Raw genomic sequence first — 25,559 nt, 5'->3', positions numbered from 1 at the left:
TCTCAACCACTGCGCCGCCAGGGAAGCCCTGGGCAAGCTTTTTGAGCCTGGAAAGTCTCAGTCTCCTCATCCATAAAATGGGGACACTGATACCTGCTTTTCTGTGTTGTGATGATTGTGTGTGTGTGTGTGTGTGTGAGCATATCTGTGTATGACCTGGGGAGCTCTCCCCTTGTGCTTGTAGCCAGAGGCTCTGTGTTCTGGTTCTTTTCTTAGGGAGCTTGAATGCACGGCCGCAGTCTGCTTTGCAGCCCTGGCTGATATGAATTTCTCTGTCTCTGGTCACGTCCATGGGCTCTTGACAGGGAGAGGAGTAAATGACAGGGGCTTACTCGCTGTGTTGAAACAGAACTGACTCTAATTTTTAACACTTCCTGAACAGCTTACTGAATACCAGTCACCAGCATTGTATAATACAACTGGGATCTCAAGACAAAAGCCAGCTAGTAAACCAGTGTTTGCTGAGAGCCCTGGGTCAGGGAGAAAGGCTTTGGAAGAGAGGAGGGAGTGGAGTGGTCTTGGAAGGGAGGGTGTGGCTGGAGTATCACCACCCCCACCCCCATCCCCGCACATCTCTCGAACCTGGAGAACAGAAGCTGAACCCAGGTTTAAGACTTGGCTTTGAGTCCTGGCTCTACTCTGTGCTCGCTGTGTGATCTCCAGCAGGTCACCTTACCTCTCTGATCCAGAGTTTCCTCTCCTACAAAATGATGGATTGTTAGGAGGATTAAACAGGATCTATCAAGCACTCTGTTGGTGCTCAGTAAATAAAAATACTCATCTCTCTTGAGGAAGGGACCCTGCAGAGCCTTTGACAGGGTGTGGCACACAGCAGACACCCACTGAATATTTACAGAAAGAACGAAGGTGCCCAGGGAGTGGGAAACCGCAAGTTGCAAATATGTACCCTGCTATTGTAATTGCTTTGTGATCTAGGGCAAGTTCTTCACCTTTTTTGGTCTCTGATTCCTTCAGAGAAATAATTCAGGCGGGTCCCAGCAGCCCCTACTGTGTTACTCCTTGTTGGAAATCAGGGCTGTGTGGGGACCCTCCAGAGGAGGATGAACTTGCATGTTTGAAATTAATTTCCTTCCCATCATTAGTGGCACCCGTAATGACTCTTTCCCCGCTGCCTCGTGCATCCACAAACCAGTAATTAATGAAATTGGGAGCAGAAGCAGGGATGCAGGGTTTCCCGAGGAGGCGGCTTGGGCACAGCTGGGCTGTCCCTGTGGCACCCACTGTGATTGCCTCAGGGGCCGGAGGGCTGCCCAGGAGTCGCCATCTCTGTCTAGCCAGGAGGCCTGGCAAATGTTCACATGTGTGAAAAACAGCAAACGAAGTTCTGAACAATCATAGATGGGGAGTGGATTCCCCAGCTTCTCCCAGACCCTGCGGTGACATTTTCCAGGGAGGGTGTGAGGGCTCCCCCACTGTTGGGTGTCTGTGGAGATGGGCATTGGAATGGGAATTGGGGCCTGGGTGGACAGGCTTCGCTCTCGTGATTTCTGGCCATGAGACTTGCGGCAACATTCTTACCTTCTGCGGGTCTTAACTTGCTATGCAGAGCCGTTGGGGCCAGGGGAATGGATGCCCCTTAAGGATGGGGGAATAGTGTAGAAAGGCAGCTTTGATTTGCACGTCTTCACCCCAGAGTGTTCATCTGAAGGAGACGGTGGCTCTAAATGGTCCTTATCTTGGTTCAGGTGCTCCCAGCCCCAGACTTGCCCTCCCCCATTACGCCCATCTTGATAAACATCATGACTGTCCACTCCTTGGCTTAAGTCATCCCTGACCCCTCTCTCTGCCGTACTCCCTGCTGGCTGTGTCTTCAGGGTACAACCACGTCTCCCTTCTTCACTCTTACCTGTGGTTGGGTGACACTGGAGCCTCTACCCAGGCCTCCCTGCCTCCACCTTCCCTCTTAGAGTCTGCTCTGCTCACAGCCCCCAGTGGGATCTCCGGGAACCAATCCCCTGCTTGAAGCCTTGGTCACTTGTACCCACTGGATCTGTTTCAAAATCCTTCATATGCCTGCTTCGGGGCGGGGGCACCTGTCGGATTTCAGATTTTGCAGTCAGAGCTAGCCTCTGTCTCCTCCCTCCTGGGCAGAATCACTGCCCTGCTGCTGCCTAAAGCCCCTCCCCTGCTAACCAAACTATCATGCTTCTCGGTTTTGTACACCCAGACCCTTTTGCCCAGAATAGGTTTTCTCTACCCCTTGAGCTGCTGCTTATTCTTGCAGACAGAGTTGTGGCATCACTGCTTTCTAGAAGCCTTCTCTGATTGCCACCTCATCCCACCCCCAAGAGACTGAGCCAGGGGCCCTTCTCTGTGCCCTTCCCATCGGCGCTGTGATGCTCGGAGGGGACTGAAGTCACGTATGACGCACCTTTATCCTCATGCCTTCTGGAAGGCTGGATAGCACGGACTCTCTGCTTGGGAAACATTACTATAGATAGTAAATGCGAAGAGTCCTTTGCAAATTAACAGCCTTCAGACCTAGACTGACCGGATCAGAAGCCTCAGCCTGTGGTTTGGTTTGGCTGTGTGACCTCGGAAAGCCTCAACCTCTCTGAGCTTGGAGGGTCAAGAGGATTGACAAGATGACACCTGTAACAAATTCCCTCTCCTTTCCCACTTGCTGGACAGTAAGTGTCCCCAAAGGCACGTGGAACATTTCAGTGGCCACTCCCCATTTCTCCGAGCACAGCAAACCTAAAGGGGGGCCAGGCCCAGAGCAGGCCCCAGTCCCGTACACAGAGGAGCCCTGCATCGAACCCCAAACAGGAGCAAACAGTAGCAGCCGTCGGGGCAACCTGAGATGCAGAAGCCCCAGGAAGAAGCCACAGGCCGAGCGGATGTCAGCTGCTCTGGGGCCCCATGTGGTTGCTCGGATGTGCCGAGCTATGCAGCCCTCACGCCTGCCCTTGCCGGCTCCTCCAACCACAGCATCAGATAAAGCAGGCGGAAAAAGTGCTGTCTTCCTCTCTCTGGGGAGGGGTAATCTCAGTGCCATCTGTGGGGTACACTCTATCCCCTGTTACGTCTCTGGCCGCTCTTCCTCTCCCCCCTCGCTTGCTCTGCCCACCTTAGTGGTCCCTACCGGCACACTCCCACCTTAGGGCCTTTGCACGGGCTGTTTCTCCCCCACCTACCTGCCCGGCTCACTCCCTCACCTCCTTCCAGTCTTTGCTCGACTATCACTTTCTCAGTGAGGCCCACCGTGACCACCCTGTTTAAACTCTCATACCCTCCACCTCACCACTCCTGATTCATCTCACCTGCCCAACCTTTTCTTCTTTCCATATAAGACTTAGAACCGTCCAACATACTAAGTACATGACTTACTACGTTTATCGTTTACTTTCTGTCTCCAATGCAAAAGGGAAGCTCCGAGGACCTCTGGTCACTGCTGTATCTCAGGGGCCTGCAATAGTGTCTGACACCGAGCACACACTCAATAAATATTCCTTCAGGAAGTGGATGCATGAGAGAGGGGATAAGAACAGGCCCAGCAATGAGCAGAGGGTCAGGATGGGTGTTTTGGATTCTCGTTCCGTGTATACGCACACACGCCCTCATCCCCTTTTTGAGCCTCTCAATGTTCGGGACACGGCTGGCCCGGGGTAAGTGCTCATCAATGGTTGTAGGAAGGAGGGGGAGACTAAGTAATGCCAGTGGAACGGAGACCTTGGCATGTTCTACGAGTTGTTGAGTTGGCAGGAGAGTAGAGGTCCAGTGGGAGATGGTGAGGGATGGCGCTGGAGAAATCAGGAGCCAGACCAAGCAGGACCGAGGGAAAGAGGTGAGTCTTCATCCTGAGGACTGTGGGTTTTGAGCAGAGGAGTGACTTGTGCATGGATGATTTAGGACTGGGTTCTCCTGGTTTGTGATTAGGTGGGAAAACCCAGGCTTTGCTCTTCTACTTTCCAAGAGTCAGCTGTCTGCCAGACAGCCCTTGGTTATGCTTTTCACAAGGTTTCTCATGAACCCATTGTATAGATGAGCAAACTGAGACTCAGAGAATGGAGTCTTATGGAATCCGTCTTCCATGTGGCAGCCTGAGTCATCTTTTAAAATAGAAATCAGAGCACGTTGCTTCTCTGCAAAAACTCTCCAGTGGCTTCCCATTTGAGATAAAATCCAAGGCCCCGCCACGACCCCAGGGCCCCACATGCTTTGGCCCCTGCCGACTGCTCTGATCTCATCCTTGCTCCTGCCCCTCTGCTTACCTTGTTCCAGCCACATTACGCCTGCCCTCATGCCAGAGCTTTCTGCTGGCTGACCCCAGGGACTATGCACTGCCTGCCCCCCCCACCACAAACACACACACTTATTACGTGGCAGGGCCCTTCTCGTCCTTCAGGGCTCCTTCAGTTAAACTGTTACCTCGAGAGAGAGACCTTTTCAAGTACTCTGTGTTTCTCACCATCTTCTGTCTCTGCACTCTGTTTGCTTCACAGCATTTGTCACAGTTGTAGACACTTTGTGTGTTTGTTTGTCACCTGCCTCCTCTAGGGGACTCTGAGGCCTTCGGGGGCTAGGACCATGTCTGTGGTGGATTCAGGGAGCTCTGGGCCTGTGGGGATGGCTGATGCTCCCAGGCCTGCCTGAGGAGACAGACACCTTGCAGGGACCCAATTCCTGTTGCACCTGGTCTTGACCCGCTCCCAGTGATGCCCACATTCCCTGTAATGGTAAATGCTCTGCCTGGCATTTCGGCATCCTGGTGGATCCATGTGTACCTGTGGAAAGATGTCAGCTGAGTCATCTAATAGCTGTGAGACCTTGGGCAGTTTCCTTATGTTCCTGAGCCTCAGTTTCCTCATCTGTAAAATGGGCATACATTATGGGCATACAGAGGGACAGTGTCCCACAAGGGCCTTGTGCATGTGTGCCCAGTGCTTGATTCAGTTCTAAATTCCCTTATCTGAAACCCAAAAGACTCTGCAACCAGCAGTTATCTTGTAACTATGCTGCAAACCCATTCGGCCCCCAAGCCTGATCTAAACTAACAGATATAAGTTTCACTGAGCCCTCTTGTGTGAACATTCACAGGATTCACTGCAGAAATCTGAATGTGTTTTAAGTGCAGGTGTTGTCCCAGACCCCACAGAGGCTACTACCTAATTTGTGGAATCTTCACTTTCTCCCTTTTATGAAATCCAAACAGATTCTGAATTCTGAAACTCCCCGGGTTCTGGCTAAGGGGCTGTGGACCTGGGTGTGTGAGTTGCTGCCGAAGACCCTCCTGGGGTCTGGGAGGGTCCACAGGGGCCTTTGACAGCCACGGCAGAGCCAGAAACCTCGTTTCCTCTTGGTTTCTTAGCAGCCAGTGTCTTTTTAGTCACCTGGGGTTAAGTTGGGTTTTGCTGGCTGAGGGGCCAAGGTTAAGGCTTGGGCAGGGTAAGCTCCGGTGCTCAAGCATTTCTGGTTTGAATTTAAAAGGGGAAATTTTTTTTTCTTATGAATCATCAGAAAAAGAAATCAGAAGGAAGTGTGTGACCAAGGAGAGGAAATTAGGGTTTGCAAACTGCGTGAGTCACCCCCTTTCTGACTCTTGGGTGATCCCTTGCTCTTGGCAGTTTTCATTCATCTCTGAGACTCTTAGTTCCGAATTTTGGAAAATATACTGGAGACTGTCGTGGTTTTATTCTGGCTTCAACCCTGCTTCCCTTTCTAACCATCAATATAAATTTCTATTTTTGAATCACTGCCACACTCTTTTACTTATTATTGCTTTAGCAAGTGTTTCTTCCCTGCTCAGAGTCCTGCTTCTGAGCTCCACCCCTGGATCATCACAGGAGCTTCTGCATGGCTTCCTAGACAGGCTCCAGTCTTACTTTCCCTCATCCATTCTTCACCTGAAGCTAAGAAGCCAGTTTCTAAAATGCAGCCCACAGTCTGGGCTTCGGTCTCAACCCTCCACCCCCACCCTGTGTAGCCCTGAAAAGCCCCATGGTGATAAGGTCCTATTTGCCTTTGCAGCTCAGCTCTCACTGCTTCCCCTAAGTAAGTGGGTCCTCCTCTCCAGCCCTCTGTCTTTGGCAAATGCTGTTCCCACCAGCCTGCCTGTCCTGTCCATCTGGTGCCTTCTCCCTCATCTGGCGAATTCTGCCCTGCCTGCAGGTAGATTGGCTTAGAAACCACCTCCTCTGAGAAGTCTCTAGGCTCCCATGAACTCTGGCTCCCAGTGCACTTATCACCCACTTATAATTCCTGGTCCTGTCCTCTTCACTGCACCAGATGCTCAGACTGGGTGGACTCGAGACAAATGAGCAGTGTGGTGCGGGGGTGACTCTTGAGGCAGCAGGCAGGGGTCTTGGGTACTCATCTACCCTGCTTCTGGCTGGCTATCTGCCTGGTGGTGGCTGCCATATTCCTTTCCAGAAGGCTGTTTTCCATGTCAGCAATGGTGGGAAGTATCCCAGTTTCATTATAGTTGGTGTGTTTCATGTACATTTCTCCCATTTCCATAGTATCAAGGGTACATTTTTTCCTATGTATTTGTCTCTTGGTAGATTGCCTCCTGTGTGACTTTCCTGTTTGTGTCCTGTGTCTTTTCGTCTGTCGGCATCTTGCTCTCTTTAATTTGACTGAGCCGTTTCTGCATCGTATTTATTAACTGTCTCATAGTTGGTGCTGATATTTTCTTAGTCCGATGTCCTTTTCATTTTGGTTTTATTATGCTTCCTTCTACAGAAGATATTAATGCGTATATATTTGAATCTGTCAATCTCCCTTCCTTCGTGATCGCTTCAAGGGCTGAGGAAGTTATCCTGCTGCCAGAGATCTGATAAACATTCTGCTCTGTTTTCTATTTCCCTATAACATGACTTTTTAGACTTAACTCTTTAATCTGTTTAGAGTACGTTTTGGTAGGTGGCTTGCAATGGGTATCTAGTCCAGTGTTCCTAAGTAGGAACAGAGTAACCCTGTTATCCCCATTCTGTTTATGAAATAATTGGTCTTTGTCTCTTTGTTTCCAAAAGGAGAGACAAAATAGAGTAGTTGTTATGGGCAGGAGCTCGCAGAGTTAAGATTCTGGCTTTGCCACTTTCTAGCCGTGTAACCTTTGAGCACGCTGCTTACATCGAGCTTTTCTCCTCTGTAAAAGGGGGTCGTAGCATCTCCCTTGTAGGCTCATTGCAAAGATTGAGTGAAATATCTTACGTAAATCACGTCACATGATGCCTGGCATAGAGTAAGTGCCCTCCTTAACCATAATGTGTTTCTGTACAGAGTTGGGTCTAATTCTCTACCTTCTCTTCTGTTTCATTGATTTAAAGTTCTCCTTTGACATCCCTGCCCCACTGCTTTAATTATTTAACTGTTGCTTCACAGAATGTTTTATCTCTGGCCAAACTAGATGACACCTCCCCAATTACTCTTCTGTTAGGAATATTGCTTCAAACTCTCACTGTTTTTTTTCAGTAAATATTGAGTCTTCCCGTGCACTCTTGCACTATAGCCCACCTCACACCTGCACATACACACACACACACACATCAGTTTTCTCACCCTCCCAGCTGCCTCGCCTCCCAGCTCTCTGATCACTCTGGCTCCTCTACCTGGCAGGTGTGTATCAACTGTCTCACCTGGCCTATCTCTACCTAATGCCTCATCACGCCAGCTGTCATTAGTGCTGGTGTCTGTACTGCCTCTGGACCCCAAGCTTCCCTGGGGATCGTTTCTGTGTCCCTGGTACCTTCAGAGCCTGGCACATGGCCAGTTACATCATAGATTCTCAGATCAGGGATTGGGGAAGGCGGGGATGCTGCCGCCATCTTGGATTTTGAGGGTAACTGGTCTTTGTTATCTTCTGGAGGCACAGGCTCGGGAACCCCAGTACTGTGGTGGTTTTGACCGTTGGCATGCTGTGGCCAGTCACTGGGGGCAGTCTACCAGCCCTGGCCTCCGTTTCCCCAGTGGGATAATGGGAAGGAGTCTAAGAGCCTATCAGCCCTGAGGTTCTATAATTTAGTTTAAACTGGGTGGCTTGGCAGTAAAGATGAATTTGAAGAACTCATTGGCATGTGCTCTGCCTTGGAGTGGGGTTTGCTCTCCCTCTCTCTCTCTCTCTCTGTGTCCGGGAATAAGGTCCAGACCCAGAGGTCCTAACTGCCCTCCTGGCTTCTGTGCTGCAGGGTCCCCAGGGAGAGCCCAGACCTAGGACGTAGGGCTTCCGTAGTGAAGAACAGAGGAGTGGACCTCAGCCTAGGCAAATGGCAGGGGTGATAGGGGAATCCAGCCTCTCTAGGGCACCTCGGTGTGCCCGCACACTGACAGGAGGCACGCACAGCCCTGCCAGTCCCATTCCCATTTTACAGGAGAGGCATCTGAGAATCAGAGAGGTGAGGTTCCTGTCCCAGCCACATGGCCACACAGCCACACAGAAGCTAAGTGCGGAGCCTAGGCTTCCAAAACTGGTCTGCTCCAGTGTTCTCTCAGCTCCCAAGTCCAAGGGCTGATTTCAATACAGCGCTAAAAAATATAGTAGCAGTGTTTACAAATATCATTTCCTGTGTTATCTGGTACCAACAGAAGGAAGTGAACTTGGTACTTTGTCTATGTTAGGTTTTGGGGTTAGAGGCATAAGTGTCAAGTTCAGGTGACCTAGAAAACCTTTCTAGGTCAAATTACGATTTCAAAAGATTTTTTTTCTTTTCCTTTCTTTTTTTTTTTTTTTTAACCGCCCCACGATTGAACGCTGTCGTTGACATATTTCCCTTCCAACAATACCAGCCCTTTGTGGCATGATTGAGGGCTTGTTTTGTAGCACTGGGGAGAAAATATCTTCCAAATCATCTGCTTCTCATTGTCTCAGTCACACTCATTCCCCCAAGCCACAGTCCCCACAACGTACACTCATGTGGCTTTTAGTTAATTGTCTTTGGCAAGGATCAGTTTTGGGACTTGTTCCCAACCGCTTGGATGATAGATAATTGTCAAGCACAAATGCTGGCCACTCTGGGCAGCCTGAGGCTCTCTAGACCGCTGACCGCAGCCCAGCCTCTGGGCAGAAGGCTGCGGGTGGATAGCTCTGTGTCTTCGTGAGTAGCAGGGCAAGGCCACGGAAGTAGCACAGCCCAGTCGTGAGAGCGTCAGCTGTGGAGGTGGGCATCCTGGGTTTGAATCCTGACTCCACCACTTACTAGCTGTGTGGCCTTGGGCAAGCTGCTTAACCTCACTTGACCTCAGTTTCCTCATCTGTAAAATGGGAGCCTTAGAAGCAGTAACTCACCTTGTAGGTTGTTGTAAGGATTATATGAGTTAAAACTCGTAAATCAATTAAACGAGTGCCTGACATATCGTAAGCAGGCTGTAAATGTTGCGCAGATGAGTTAAAATGAATAAATGATCGTAGCTGTAGTGGATGCTGTTGTAAGTCACCCAGATCCCTCCCCGACTGAGACACTCATTCTTCCAGCTGTGGAGGGTGTTGGCTGCTGCCACCCGCAGCTGAGTCTCTGGGTATTGCCTTTGGTGGAAGGAGGGACCTTGTCCAAGGTTATCAGTCACCCTCCTCCAGGGCAGCCTGGACCCAATGGCTGGGCTGCTTGGGAATGCAGTGGCTCCTGCCTCAATTTAGGACATCTCTACAGAGCCATCGCAGCTCCAGAGTCTCCTTGGGACAGGCTGAGACCTCTGTTGTGACGGCATCACAGTTCAACTTGCCCTCTGCCCACCTGCTTCCCTCTGTCTGCTGTTATGCTCCCCAATAAACTTCGAACTGGCAGATTTCACTCTGAGTCTGTTTCCAGGGAACCTGCCCTAAAACAGCAGGTAACCATCAGATGTGAATGGACCTCGATAACTATCTTAAAACACACACTTATTTTCCTTGCTTATTTTTCCAGAAGCTCTTTGAGGCGTGGCCTCAGAGTTCTCCGCGATCCCGGATCCCCATCTCTGGGTGGGCGCCATTTGTACACTCTAGACGTGGCTTGGTGAGCTCCCTCTGTTCCGAGGGTCCTGGCTGAACATTTGGACGTGCATCGGCGGCTTCAGGACCCCTCTTCAGGTGGGAAGAGAAAGGTCTAGCTGCTGAACGAACCACAAAGCTTAAAACTGACTGAACTATGAAGGGCCCAGAGAGCCTCGCCCATTCAACCGTTCCACGTACAAATGGGGAGACTGAGGCCAGAGGGAGGAAGGCCTTGTTCGAGGCCACACAGTGAGTGGATACCTCTCCTCCCCACCCTTGGAGCAGAGGGTGCTATGGGGAAATAGCGGGGCAGTCTGGTCTTAGGAGCCAGACGTGTGGCAGTTGGTAACAGCATTATAGGGTCCAATAAACGCTTCCAGAGCTTCCCCCAAGCAGAGGGGCAGCCAGCTGGATCCAGGAGTGGGTATCAGCGGTGGCTTCCTGGAGGGGAACAGTGCGGGAGTGATGGGGAGTTAACCGCAAGGAACAGAACAAGAAGGGAGATTCAGGTGGAGAGTACAGAGCCGCAGAGGCCAAGGTGTGTGGGAGAGTGTGGTCCATGCCGGGATCTCAGGACATCTCGAAAGGCAGAACAGGGAAGGACTGTGAGAGAGGAATGGGAGGCCAGCCTAGACAGTCAGGTGTGGCAGGATGGAGGTTTTTAAGTGCTTTGAATGCTACAGTAAAGAATTTAGACTTTTCCCCCAGTAGTGAGATGGACCTTGAAGGAGAATGACCCGGGCAAAACCAGGCAGGGGGCTTATCTGTCATGATCCCCACTGTCCCCTCACTGCCTGATCAAGGCTGTGCTTGGTCCATCGTTGTGGAATAAATGAGTGGACAGATGAAGGGATGGAAGGTGCTGGAGAAAGATGGCGCCAGCTGCAGTTCAGGGGGAGAGGGGTGGGAGCAGGGACAGCTCCTGATGGGGGAAGGTTTATCATTCAGAGCTGGGAGTGTGGGTCGCCCTTCCCCACCCTAGAGAGGCCCACTGGCTCCAGCTTAGATGAGACTCTGACGTACTGCGGATGCAGGTGGGACCAGCTGAGAATATGCGCGTTGGCATCTCCAGCAGCAGAAGCCTGGTGGAAGGCCATCAAAGTCTTGATCAGTCTGATCTGATGGGGTCCTGGTCCTGCTCTTGGACAGACCACACCCTGACCCACTTCTCGGGCCCCAGCTCCTTCCAGCCACAGGCAGCGTTGGCAGCCCCCTTGGAACCATTCCCCCTCACAGCGGCCAAATGAAAATGTTTGTTGAAAACAACATGTGCATAATTAAAGCTTAATGAGTGCTTGTCTGTTTGGAATGTGCAATTAGATTTATAATCGGGGATGGGAGCAAGCTCCAAATGGCTTTAAATGGAGCTGAGAGAGAGGATAATTTTTGCCATAAATCTGCAGTAATGCAGACGGTGTGTACGCTGCCACCAGCGATAGAATCACGGGCCTGCCCGGCCACGCTGTGCCCTCTGAGAGACCCTGCCCATCAGGATGTCTTGGCAGGTGCTGGGGGGCTCAGTATCGGTCTTTGAGGTGGATCTGCTCTGGGTTGGAGCTGGAGTTTCACCATGTCTTCCTGTCTCTGAGCTCTGTGATCTGAGGTGACAATGGGGAACTGAGGAATTGGTGCAAGTCTAGCTGCCCTGGTCCCCAGGTGTATTGCCGGCCGAGGAAACCTGCAACATCACCATGTCACCTCTGGCCTGGGATGTGGCTGCACACTTTGTCCTCTGCTGTATCCCAGCACTTAGAACTTAACGTTTGTTGAGTGAATGAATGCCTCTGTACCAGCTGCTTGCCTTAAACATCACTCTCCCTCTATGGGCCTCAGTTTCCCCATATCTCTCGTGGAGAATTGGATTCAGCTATTGCTATCTCCAAGATTCTGGGTCTGGAGCAGATAGTGGCTGGGACAGCATCTCTGCCAGCACTGTCCAATAGAAGTATAATGCAAACCACTTACATAATTTCAAATTCTTTAGTAGTCGCATTTTAAAAAGTAAAAAGAAACAGGTGAAGTTAATTTTAATAATATATTTTAGTTAACTCCATCTATCCAAAATGTTATCATTTCAGCATGTAATCAATATAAATATACCAATGAGGCATTTTGTATTCTTTTGTTGTTGTTGTTCTAAGTCTTTGAGACCTGGTATGTGTTTTACATGTAAACACCTCTCAGTTTGGACCAGCCGTATTCCAAGTGTTCAATGGCCACCATGCTGGACAGGCCAGGTCTAGAAGGAGGACGGTTAGAGCGAGCTGGGAAGGCCCTGCTTCCTTGTCTGTAAAACGGGGGCAATGATTCCCACCTCTTGGAGGAGCCAGGTGCCTGGTAGCACTCTGCCACTGAAGTTGTATTGATCACAGTCTTTTTACATTACCTTCCAATATTTTTAATTGATAAAACACGTGGCGTCATCCAAGCCAGCTCTGGTCAGTGGTGGGAAAGCAGGTCCTGCAGTGGCTACAACACTGGGCTTGCTCACGAGACCCCCAGCCCCTCTGGCAGACCATGCCCAAGGCATTATCTCTCCTTCCTGGTAGACAAGGCCCCTGGCCCAGAGTCACGAGGTTACCTGCTCTGGTTCACACAGCTTGGAAACAGAGGAGGTGGGAAGCCATTGTGGTCTTTTGGGGGTCCAGCAGCCTGGACTGCAGACTCAGCTTGGGCACGTCTTGGCTGTGTGGCCTTGGGCAGGTCCCCTAACCTCTCTGGGCCTCAATCAGAGCTCTGGATTTCTTGGTGGGCAGAATAAGAATGTGCGTCACGTCTGGCAAAGCACTGATAAAGAGAAAAACTTGTTTTTGGAGAGAAATTGATATTTGACATTTAGGAACAAAGTGCGAATGTCATCATCATAGAAAAAATTAGCCCCTAGTTGGACTGTCTTACAAAGATTTTAATTTACAAATTTTATTTCAAATTACATATGGTGGGCAGAGGCATAAGGGGTTTTTCCCACACTTAGGACCTCACAGGTTTGCATGAAACTCCACTCAGTTTCTTCATCTACAGAAGGGAGGCAATTATAGCAAGCTTTTAGGGTTGTTGTAAGGTTTAAGTAGTAATATAAGTAATAGCTAACAATTTTGAGTGCTTTCTCTGTACCAGGCAAAGTTCTAAGCACATAAGTTAATTTATTTAATCCAAGTGATAGTCATGCCCATTTTCCAGATGAGGAAACTGAGACATAGTAACTTAGTTAAAAAGTTGCACAACTTGAAAAGCAGGCACAAGATTTAGACCCAGGCAGCTTGGCACCAGAGCCCACGTGTGTAACCACTGTGCTGTCATCCTTCTTTGAGTGACCGTGGACCTGGAGTTAAGCATACGGGGTCTGGTCAGAGTTTGAACCTGAGGCCCTATCCCTGTCCTGCTCCGTCTGTGCAGCGCCTCTCTGCCCCTCCCCCATGATCTCCCTGGTGTGATGTGTATCTCTCTGGGAGACTTCCACATAAAACCGCACTCTCGGCAGAGCCCGGGGTGCAGCTGCCACGTTTGCTGCCTCTATACCTTTGAGCTGTTTTATCTGTGCAGAACGAGTGTTCTCACGGCCCCTGTGGGGGCAGGCGGGAGCGGTGTAGGCTGCTTTGATTGTTTCCTCTTTAGATCTCCATGAAGCATATCTCTTGGTGTCTGCAACTGGCCGGGCTGAGGACTGTGCATCTTTGGTCTTTGATCTGTGTCTCTGTACAGAGGGGAGGGACAGCAGCTTCTACAGAACAACTGTTGCTTTGGTACCTGACATCAAGGGCAGATTCGGAACTGATTAGGTACCTTTGGGCAAGCTCCCCAACCACCCTCTTGCTCATGTCTACGATGGGGCTGGTCATGCAACCTTGGGAATTCTGGGGCTTTCCAGTGAGATGACCAGGCACAGCTCTGGGATGAGGTCTGGAACAGAGTAGGTGCCCACTGGCCTGTGCTCACAGCAGCCTCAGATGTCATGTTCCCTGCTCTTTGCCTGGCCAACTCCTATATGTTCTCCATCATGGGGCTTCCAAGTTATCCTTTTCAGGATACTTCTCTTGAAAGGCCCTTCTCCCTTCTTTCACTCCTCTGTGACAACTTTATCCTACCGTTGTCACATTTGTCAAAGATGAGGCCATCATTTTATATCAGAAACAAGATGTTGAATTCATTGCTGTACTTTGCAAAGCTAGTCTGTCCAAATCAAGCAAGAGCTGAGTTTTGTAGGGTTTGAGGAAGCGTGGAGTCCAGGGATGGGGGTACTTTCAGAAGCAGGAGGTTCTGGGAAAGGCTGACCCGCAGCTGTGGACATGTAGCTCTTGGAGTTATTGATCGCTTGACTTTCAGAGTCTGGGTGGGTACAAAACTGTCACTGACCAATTGAGATGAGCGTCAGACAAGGTTTGTGGTTACTTGTTCCTGTTGTGGGACTACGGCCAAAGAATGGCCTGTCTTCCTTTCTCAGATTTGGAGAATAGGAACGTTTTATTCGCCCAAGCTTCTCCAAAGGACTGGGGGCTCCTTGAGGAGCTGTGTCATTATCATTACGGCATGGCTGGTGTCTGTACAATGTCAGGCACATGGTAACCAATCGCTAGATACCAGTCAACGAACAATGACAGTTGCCCCTTCTGTGACCTCAGAATCCCTTTGCTTTTACCTCCTTTCAGTGCCTTGTGACAAGGTTTATTTACGGTAAACCGCCGATGTCGGGAGTGTGTTACTCAGTACATTGTAGGTGCCTGGTGCCTGGTAAAAGGGCATCGACTGATTTCATTTTACTCAGCATATTTAAATTAGGTCTTAGATCTAGGCGTGGGAATGAATGAGGGAAAGACATGAGAGGGATGGGGTCAAAGTGAAAGGGCTCACCTTGAACAGGAGGGAGACACTTCACCTGTTTAGACTAAAGGAAAGGAGGTCAGGATGGGTGTGATATTAATAATGTGGAGGAGGGGAGAGAGTTGAGGGAGGATCTGATGGTCTCAGAGGCATAGGAGATACAGTCCTCTGCAAGACTGAGGGGCATTGCGGCTGATGAGGGGATAATAGTTTAGCATATAATAATAAAAGATACCATTTATTAAACACTTGTCAAAAGTCATTACCATTATTAAGTATTATGTTACAGATATTAACTCATATCTGATAACAGATATCAAAAACCTTATGAGGCAATAATAGTTAATGCGATCATTACCATTTTACAGGTGAGGAAACTAAGGCAAAGAGAAGTTAAATCCAAGGTCACACACAGCTAAGTAAGTGGTGGAGCTGATACTCCTATTCAAGAATCAGTGCTGTTGCCCAGTATATCACACTATACATGGAAGTTGAACTAAGTCCAAAGCTGGCTTGAGATGGGGGCTTTAAGATTGGGCCCAAGAATACGGATTTATAGAAGCAAGCAGGACTGTTAAGGTTGGAGTGCATAGCCAGAAAAAAAAAAAAAAAAGACCTAGGAAGAGTTGGATTTCAGTGGATTGAGAAAGGAAGGAGGAGGGTGCTCCAGGCTGATGATGGGGCAATGTGTGCAAAGGCAAGGGTGCTGGAGGTTCCTGCAGCCTTGAGGGGTGCTGTGGGAGCTGAGTCTCAGGGCTGGTTGTCATAGAGGGTCCTGGATGCCAGAGTCAGTGATGTGGAGTCACTGCAGGGTTTTGATCTGAGCAGTGAAATGATTGCCGAAAGATTGCTAGTGATAGCCAGGGTGAAAGATGGGTTGGGTTGGAAGAAGCTGAGCAGAAAGCTTCTGCTGGTGATTGGATCAGGAGGATGTAGAACGGAAGGGGTCCAGAGTCACCCCAGAGGTACTGACAGTGTACTCTGGAGAGGTGACATCTCTCATGATGGCAGACCGCCAGAGAAAGAGCAGGCTTCTACACATGTCGTGAGTTCAGTGTTGGGTGTGTTGAACTTGAGGTGCTCATGGACCAAATGGGGGAAATGTTCAGGGGAAATGGTGCATTGCAATCTGGAGGTAACTTGGCTGCAGGTGAGTGTTTGAAAGTCAGTGACATGTTGTAACCCTAAGAAGCCACGGCATCATCCAATCGACGAGGAAATCCCAGACCTATCTATCCACCCACTATTCAGCCCATTCCATTAGCGCAGGCATCCCACACACCCATTCCAGCCATCTGTTTATCTCCTCCACCATCCTAATCATCCTCCCGTCACACCCGTCTCTTCATACTTACTCAGCCATCCCATCTCATTCATCCAACTGCTCTCCTCCCAGCCACCCACCTGCCCATCCGTCCATTCATCCCACCTTCTAATTCCATCTGTCCAACCACTGAGTCATCTTTTTGTCCACTGACCCATCTATCCCACTCATTCCCACCACTCATCTCCCCGCCCCCCTTTCCATCCATCATCCATCCGTCCGTCCGCTCATCCGTCCATTGAACCCGTACGCCTACCCGCAATCCACCCACGCATCTTCTCCATCCCAACTGTTTTCTTCTCTATTCACCACCATTCACCTGTGACTTTTGAGCACTCAAAATGAGGCTAAGTCTAAACGGAGACGTACTGTAAGGTAAAGTACATACTGGATTTCAAAGACAGTATCAAAAAAAGACTGTAAACCGTCTCATTTACAATTTTTCTGTTGATCCCATGTTGAAACCAATATTGTTAATATATTGGGTTAAATAAATATGTCTTTAAAATTAATTTCACCAGTTTATACTTTCTTTTTTAACTTTATTTATTTTTAAATTTTTAAAAAAAATTTTGGCCGTACCGCGCAGTGCGGCATGTGGGATCTTAGTTCCCTGACCAGGAATCAAACCCGTGCCCTCTGCATTGCAAGCGTGGAGTCTTTTTTTTTTTTTTTTTTTTAGTTTTTATTGGGGTATAGTTGCTTTACAATGTTGTGTTAGTTTCTGCTGTACAGCAAAATGAATCAGCTGTATGTGTACATATATCCCCTCTTTTTGGGATTTCCTTCCCATCTAGGTCACTGCAGAGCACTGAGTAGAGTTCCCTGTGCTTTAAGTAGGTTCTCATTAGTTATCTATTTTATACATAGTATCAGTAGTGTACATATGTCAATCCCCATCTCCCAGTTCATCCCACCCACCCCCCTTGGTATCCATACGTTTGTTCTCTACATCTGTCTCTATTTCTGCTTTGCAAATAAGATCATCTATACCATTTGTTTAGATTCCACATATATGCGTTAATATACGATATATGTTTTTCTTTCTGACTTACTTCACTCTGTATGACAGTCTCTAGGTCCATCCACATCTCTACAAATGACCCAATTTCATTCCTTTTTATGGCTGAGTAATATTCCAGGAAGCGTAGAGTCTTAAGCATTGGATGACCAGGGAAGTCCCTTTTTTTTTTTTTAACTGTGGCTACTAGAAAATTTTATATTACACATGTGGCTTGCTTTATATTTCTGTGGGATTGTGCTGATTTGTACCATCCATCATCCATCCATCCCATCCTTCATTCCCTCCCTTCCTTCCATCCATTCATCCACCCAGTTACCACATTTGTCCATGCCACAGATGTTTAATTTCCACCTCCTGTGAATCAGTGGCTCTGTGGGTCATCAGAATAAGGAAACGGAGACTTCGAGCAGTTACAGAGCTTGCCCAAGGCCACAGATGGAGCTAGCATCATCTGACTCGCTAAAATCAGGGCGTCTCACCTTTCACCTTGGCTGCCTATTTGCTAAGTTTGCTTAAAGACAGAAAAGGGATCTATCCTTTTCTTTGTGCATGTGTGTGTGTGGGGGGGGTGGTGGCTGTTGGACTAGAGGACCAGCTGCCCCTCTCGCCAAGGGGACCACACGTTGTGGGGAGAGACAGACCCTTCAGAAGCCTCTCCTTGGTGGCCGTCATGAAAGGGTTATCCCCACACATTCGCTATTTGCAAAAATGTGGATTCTTTCAGATTCCCAAACTCATTTCCATGACAAAACTCTTGGGAAGAGAAGATGAAGGGCTGGCTTTCGCAGAACAATCTTCCAGCTGTAATGACGACTGAAGATGGCGCTGGGAAAAGGAATTATAATTAGAATATGAAATGGGGAAAATTAATCTATTCCAGTCAGTGGTAAGAGATATTCTCCTGGCATTTCGTGGAAATTCTTAGGCCGTTGTTCCCCACCCTCCTGAAACACACACACTTTTTTTTTTCTCACATTTTAAAGCGTGTGGAAGGTTGTGTGGTGTGAAAAAAGATTTTTGACTGAGGGACTCAGAAACTGAGATATGCACAGAATTTAAGTTCTTCGGTGCCTTTGTGTGTCTCTACACGCGCGGGTCATATGTGTTCGTGTGCACGTTTCTCTGAGTTATATACGTATTCAGTTGCAGATGGCTGGGGTGCTTACTCTCATCTGGGCACCCCCTCCCTTCCGTGTGTGCAGGCTCCGGCGGTTGCGTGCCAGTCCCGTGAAGGGTCTGTGCTGTGTACGCTCATGCTCGTGCTCTGGACGTCTTTGTCTGTGATGGTTGGTGCTACCCATGCATGTGGTATGTGTGTAACTGAGTGCTGTCTTGAACACTCTGTTGTGTGTGACGTGGGCCCCCACCAGTCTGTGATGCATATGTTGTCACCATGCTTGGGCACACTGTGTGTCGTATACCTTTTTTTTTTTTTTTTTTGCGGTACGCGGGCCTCTCACTGTTGTGGCCTCTCCCGTTGCGGAGCACAGGCTCCGGACGCGCAGGCTCAGCGGCCATGGCTCACGGGCCCAGCCACTCTGCGGCATGTGGGATCTTCCTGGACCGGGGCACGAACCCGCGTCCCCTGCATCGGCAGGCGGACTCCCAACCACTGCGCCACCAGGGAAGCCCTCGTATACCTTTGTGTGATGCTCACTCAGCATCACCGCTGTGCAGTGGGTGTCCATGTGGGCATTTTCAGTCTGTTTTGTGCACGTGGAGGAGGAGGGGACTCTTCAGTGTCTAGGCTTTGTGACTTCTCCCCTTGGCATGCAGGTTCTTTCCCCCAGAAAGCCCCCCACCCCAAGAGGAGGGCTGAGGGTGTAAGTCTCAGGTCGTAGGGCCCTGGGGGCCAAGCCTGGGAGGTTTCGGAGTCCCCTTCCCTCCTTCCTTCCCCCTACAAGGGCTCGGAGGTGGTGGAGCACTGGACAGAGGTGGGCAGAGAGCAGACATCACCTACCCAGTCACCACCTTGGGGCCTCTGTTCATAGCTGCTCAGTAGCCGAGTCCTGTGCTCCAGGACACCATGCAAAGCACGCAGGGGCGACCCGATGGAGGCTGACCCAGGCCCTGCCTTGGGAACCTCTGCCAACTTCTCAGATTTTCCTTGAAGCAGGAAGCAAGCTTCGCTCTGGCATGTGGCTGCTCTTCCTTGTTTGAATAAACCAGTGAATGCAGAAGCCCACTGCTCAACCTCTTCACTACCCCCGGCACACACGCCTCAAAATCCAGGGTCTCTGTTCCTCCGCACCATTCCCCACTGCTTGCTGCAGGGAGTTCCTTACTCGGCGAAGCGTGACCACATACACATCGAACACCTCGTATGTGCAAGGCCCCGGCAAATGATTGGCTATGTGTGTGTGGGGGGGGGCGGGGTGCAGCCAGGCCATGATCCCTGCCGCCAAGGAGCTTACAGCCTCGTGGGAGAGGCCAAGCCCAGGAAGCAAACAGACCACTCTGCAGTGCAGCGTCTCCCTAACTGCGTGATCTTGGGCAACTGTTTATTCTCTCGACCTGTTTCCTTGGTTTGAAACACTGGTTGTTGTGAGGGTTAAATGAGCTCTTTTATGGAAAGCATTTTGGTTGGTGCCAAGTACATTCATTCATTCACCAAATATTTGTTCATTGCCTGCTCTGCATGTCGGAGGAGAGAGCGGACCAGGGTGGCTTCGTTCTAGCCAGCATTTAATAAATGGGACATTATTACACAGCGTTTGGGGGATATCTTTCCCTCTGCTCCTTTAATACACGTCCCTGTACTTTTAATCTATACCATACTGTTTGATGACTATTGCTTTATAAAATGTTCCAAATACCTGGTTAAATTTCTTCTCCCTCCACTTCCCATCATTCTTTCTTTTAGAACATACTTATAAATTACATGTGATTTTTAAAAAGGTCTTACTTTTCTCGAAGAATATGTAGCCATGGTGACACATCTGATAAGTACCCAGGAGCTTTTGTTGAGAGCACTCTACCCTGCCTAAGTCGTAGTCCCGTTCCTGATGCCAGTCTGTGTCAGGTGTTGTGGGATTTGGAGATGACCAGGACACAGTTCCAGCCTCCATGCTGCTCCCACTCTGGGGCAGAAGACAGATACAGAGACAATCTATGTTGTTAGAGGGAAAGCCAAAGGAGGTGAAAGCATGGCAGGCCTCTTGGAGGAGGTGTTTCTGAGCAGAGCCTTGAAGCCTAAGCTCCGGGGGTACAGTGTGGTAGATGGAGCCTTGCATCTGGGGTCATGCCCAGACTCTAGGCATGGCATGGCCTTTTCTTTTGCAAATCCAGCAGTCACCAAAGGACTCTGCCCATCCTTGTGTTGGGAAGGCACTTGGGTATAAACCCTAATCCCACTACCCCGATGAAAAGACTGGCCTGGTAAAAGACAATGTGAGTGATGTAGTGGCCGTTTCATTCATTCATTCAACAAGCATTTATTGAGTATCTGCTCTGTGTCAAGCACTATTTTAGGTATTTGGGAGGCATCAGTGTACAGACAGACTAAGACCCCGACCTCAAGTCCCCTCCATTTTCGTAGGGGAAATCCAACTGTAAGCAATGAACGTGGTAAATAAGTAAATTATGTAGAAAGCTAGAAGGTAAAGGGGCTGTGGAACGATGAACAAGGGCAAGCAGGGCAAGGGAATCAGGGGTAGTGGGCTTCAGAGCACACAGAGGTAGGAGGCCGGCATCTGAGCCGTTGTTAGGAAAACCTCTCTGAGCGAAGAGGGTCTGGATGAACTGTTGATTGCGGGATTGTGGACTTTTCCAACCTGCATGAGTGCTGCTTGGTGATGTCCATCCAAATTACAGACGCACACACGGTTAGATGCCGTGATTATACAGACTAATCCTACAGATAGACTCACACCCATGCAAAATGATGGATGTACAAAAATATTCATGGGAGCAATGTGGAAACAGCAAAAGCCTGGAAACAACTCAATTGCCCACGTGCTTAACTAGTTAAATATATATGTTACAGGCATGCTGTGGCATACTAGGTACCAGAAAACAAAATTATGTCCTGACATAAAACACTTTCCAGGATGTGTTGCTAGGAGAAAAATAAGGTGCGAAATGGTGTGTATAGTATGCTGTCATTTATGTGAAAGCAATGACTCTAATGTGTATACAGAGACTATCTCTGAAAGGATGCATAGGAAGCTGATAGATGCAGCTGTTGTCTCTGGAGAGGGGCGGTGAATGCCTGGGAGGTGGGGGGAGGCCACTTTTCACTCTGTTGCTTTTTGTACTTTGGGAATTTTGAACCATATGATTATAACCCAATAAAAGGGTTTTTTTCAATTACAGTAAACTGGCCAGCTGCTGTTGGTGCCCCCCCACCCCCCAGATCCCTTTACTGTCCAGCACAGCCTACTCCCATCTGCTGTGAGCACTGGCTAAAAATGGCTCACAGCTGGCACAATTCTCTGGAGAACTGTCCTTGGCCAAATGGGGGCCACCCTTCTCAGGTTATGACTCCTTCTGTCCCTTAAGGGCAGCCCACAGCCAATGACTGATGTACGTGGGCTACAAAAGTGCAGCCTCTTGCTTCATGCTGGGACTAACTCTGTGGTACCATCCATGCCCCAGAGCTTGTGGTGGGATCAGGCTACAGCGACTGTCCAGCTGGGACCACATCCTTGCTTAGCTCCTTCCCCCGTCCTATCCTGATCCCTCCCTCCCTTACAGCTTATTTCTAAAGAGCACTTCTCAAAGATCACATGCATTTGAACCCTTGTCTCAGGCTCTGCTTCTAGAGAACCCGACCCAAGACACTTGTCTCAAGCGAAGGGAACTGGAATTGAGCCAAGTGCTTTGCACGTTTCAGTGCAGCATCCCCTGGAGAGAGGACCACTGTCGTTATCCCCATTTGACAGATGTGGCACCTCAGAGGTTCAGACACCAGCTCAAGATCACACATCAGGGAGAAGGGGAGCCAGTGGCCCCAGAGCCCCTGCTTCTCCCGCTACACCTGCTCCCTCTTACAGACAACTCCAGCCTTGGCAGCCGCTCAGAACACAGGGTGTAGTTCCTGTACCTGGTTTTTGCCACAGTCCTCACTGCCTAAGGGTCAAAGGTGAGGGGGCAGAGCCACTTGGGATGGTAAGACCCGGAGGATGGGTCAGGGGCAGGCTGTCCTGATCCCAAGGCTCTGGAGACCTTGGCCTCTCTCCAGCTTGTGGAATTCCAGCTCTAGCTGAGAGCCTGATGTCATTTTGGCCAGGAGAAATACTTGCATACTTCCAGAGATGGGGAGCTCAGTATCTGACAGGGCAACCTGACACATCTATGGACAAGGTATAAAGGGCAGAAAGGTTTTCCTCTCTGCATCCTAAGTGTGATGAACCCAAGCCATCAGAGCTCACAGAGTAAGGACTGCTTCTTCTACCCTAGAGGGAGTCCTACTGAAATGGGGACTGGGCATCTTGGGCTCAGTCTTTGCTTCTCCAGGCTCCAGAGTCTTTTCCCCTCAGTGCTTTTAGTCCCCTGACCTCCTCTGGCTTCTCCTGGGCCCTTCTTGAGAACATTTTCATCAGAGCTGCCTCTCTTTCTCTGTTCCAGTTTGATGGTGAGAGTGCCTACGTGGGGATGAGTGACGGAAACCCAGAGCTCCTATCAACCAGCCAGGTGGGTGCCCCGTCCTCCCTGTCCAGCCTTGGGCTTGCTGGAGCCAAGCTGCTCCCTGGGTGGGAGGGGAGGGGTGCAGAGCAGGTGGCTCAGCCCACTATTGTCCTCTCTTAGAATGATCAAGAATATCAGTTGAGTCTCCCTCAACTGGGCAATCAAACTGGGACTGTAGTGTTTTCTGTACATCAACTACCTGGCTACTGTTGGCTTACAATGGGCATCATTGAAAACTTGATAAAACTCGAAATGTGTTGTCTGCACTCTCCATGCACAGAGGGCAGGTTTTCAGCAGCAACGGATAGCGCTGTCACATGCTCTCTGGTGCTGCCTGCCTCTTGTCACCACACAGCACCCATGGGGGCAGATGTTGGCGTGGAGGTGCTCACACCCACGTATCAGCATTCGGGGCTCTCCTGCCCACTGGGGAGGGTTGTGGACATGGTGAAAAGGGAGGAGAGCAGAGGCTTTCTGTGCAGCTTTTCTTGGTGGTGAAAGGGGCTGAGTCATCCCCGGGCAAGACTGTCCCCAGCTCCAGCCCAGCCCCTTGGGAGTCCCAGATGCCAGTTGGACAGATTTGCCGCTGACAGCCTGGTCTCTGGAAATTAAGGTTTCTCTCAGCTGGGAGTATCCTCGCTAGAGACTCAGATGCCAGAGAGGGTCCTCACTATAGGCTGGGGCCCCATGGAGGGTCCCGCAAACATCCTGGAAGATGCTTCCCTAAAGCAGTGGTGCCTGCTGGGTGGCAGCAGCTCAGGGTGCTGGATGGAGGGCAGAGGGGTTTCATAGCTGCTGAGAAACTTGGGGAGCTGGAGGACAAGCCTGTCCCTGGAGCTGCTGCCCCCCACCCCCGGCTATGTAGTCGTGGAGGTCATGGCAGTCCAAGTTGGGTGGCTGGGACCACATTTTCCAGCTGGGGAAACAGAAGCCTATTAATTCACAAACATTTATGTGCCCCACTCTGTGAGAGGTACTGTAGGGGACACAGATGAGAGAGACATGGGCTTGTGGCCCTTAGGGAACACTGCCGGTGAGGGGAGATACTGTTATCATCCCAGCGTGGCGTGGAAGCTCCTCTGTTACAGGGCGCTGCAGCCCCCTCCTCTGCCACTGCAGGGGTGTGCCTGTGGACCCGCCAGGCCGTACCCCGTCTATGGCCTGTGACCGTGTGAGCACCAGGGGGCCTGCTGAGAAGCTGCCGGTATATTGCTCTGACTTGTGCCAAGCTGCAAGAACTGGTGAGCCAGACTCCAGTCCTGGGAATGCTCATTTTGGAAGAGATCACAGAAGTCGCTGAATTGTCCATAATCCACTTGGAAATGTGATTGTCTCAAAAGACCAGAGTTTACTCCTGAACACCTTGTCCGAGCCCTTTCACAATGTTTCAACTGCATTTTGCTAACGTCCTGAGCCCTGGCTCTCAGAACCGTGCTGTGCTGGAGTTGGCACTGGCTCAGTCCCTAGTGGAGAGGGCTGGTACTGTGCTTCCACCAAGAAGGGCAAGTGGGACTCAGTGGGGCTCCGCGTCTGCTCTAGGCTTGGGCAGAGGGGGGCACAGTCCTTTTCAGGGTAGCTGGAGAACAAATAAATGTCCCCCCGCCAAGTTGCTAACAGTAGCTTCAGCTGTTCACCCAACACTCAACAGTTTGCCCTTTTCTCAGTGGTTATATCAACTGACCTTCACGACCGCTTTGAGACGTACCATGAAGAAGTAAGACAGTATCCTTAACCCCATTTCATAGGTGAGGCAACTGAGGCTCAAGGATGTTGATTGACTCAGCCAGGGGGCAGTACAGATGGAATCTGAACCTGCAGGGCTGGGACTCAAAGCTCCACACACCTTGCTGTGTCTGTGGAGAGCTCCGTTCCCACCTCAAGGCTGCCACCAACTTGCTTCAGCCTAAATGTCACTTCCTTAGAGAGCTCTTGGTGACCCCCCAAATCCAAATTAGGTCCCTTCTCTGTAATTCTGTCTCATGGTACCATGTCCTTTTAGTTCACAGCGTTTGTCACTGTGGTCTGCTTCTTTGTGGGATGACTTGAATAACATCTGGTTTCTACCCTAGACTGTGGCCTCCCTGAGAGCAGAATCTGGTCTCTCTTATTCACTGTTGTGCCCCCCTGTTGGGCCATAATGCCTGGCACAAAGGAGGCACTCAGGAAATACTTATGTAATGAATGCATTTCCTTAACAGTGTGATGAGGTGGTTGGACTCCCTAAGGGTCCTTCCAAGTCTCTTGTGCTGTCACTCAGAGAGTCTCCCTAACTTAGAACTTTATAGAGAAGATATCAGGATTCTCTGAGTCCACGTGGTGGCACAAGCCAACCTTGACGTGGGCAGACTTACCAATTACAATCTAGACTTACTATAGTGTATCCAGTTAGCTTTTTTTTTTTTTTTTTTTTTTGTGTGGTACGTGGGCCTCTCACTGCCGTGGCCTCTCCTGTTGCGGAGCACAGGCTCCGGACATGCAGGTTCAGCGGCCATGGCTCACGGGCCCAGCCGCTCTGCGGCATGTGGGATCCTCCCAGACCAGGGCACGAACCCATGTCCCCTGCATCAGCAGGCGGACTCTCAACCACTGCGCCACCAGGGAAGCCCTGTATCAGTTAGCTTTTGCTGCATAACATGCACCCTCAAAAATTAGTGGCTTAAAACAATAAATATTTATCTAGTTCATGATTCCATGGCTTGGCAATTTGGTTGAGTTCAGCTGGGTGGCTCTTCTGGTCATGGCTAGGATCATTTAAGTGGCAGCAGTCAGCAGCCAGGTAGGCTGTGGGCTGATTGGTATGGAGGACTCCCTTCTATGCCAGATGGTCTCTTGTG

At 49.9% G+C, this 25,559-nt stretch overlaps 1 protein-coding gene across 2 annotated transcripts in view; it reads left to right on the top strand.

The window, feature by feature from the left end:
• TOX2 (TOX high mobility group box family member 2) overlaps nt 1-25,559 on the top strand; it is a gene marked incomplete at its 5' end in the record, with an annotated part of 131,415 nt that overhangs the window by 31,635 nt on the left and 74,221 nt on the right. For both annotated transcript variants that reach the window (XM_079945392.1, XM_079945393.1), the window contains one exon: nt 22,666-22,731. In XM_079945392.1, the coding sequence (XP_079801518.1) occupies nt 22,666-22,731 (66 nt within the window). The remainder of the gene's footprint in view (nt 1-22,665; nt 22,732-25,559) is intronic.

Source organism: Stenella coeruleoalba, assembly GCF_951394435.1.
Source record: "Stenella coeruleoalba genome assembly, chromosome: 15".
Classification (NCBI taxonomy): Eukaryota; Metazoa; Chordata; class Mammalia; order Artiodactyla; family Delphinidae; genus Stenella; species Stenella coeruleoalba.
This window is presented reverse-complemented; position numbering and strand designations above follow the sequence as displayed.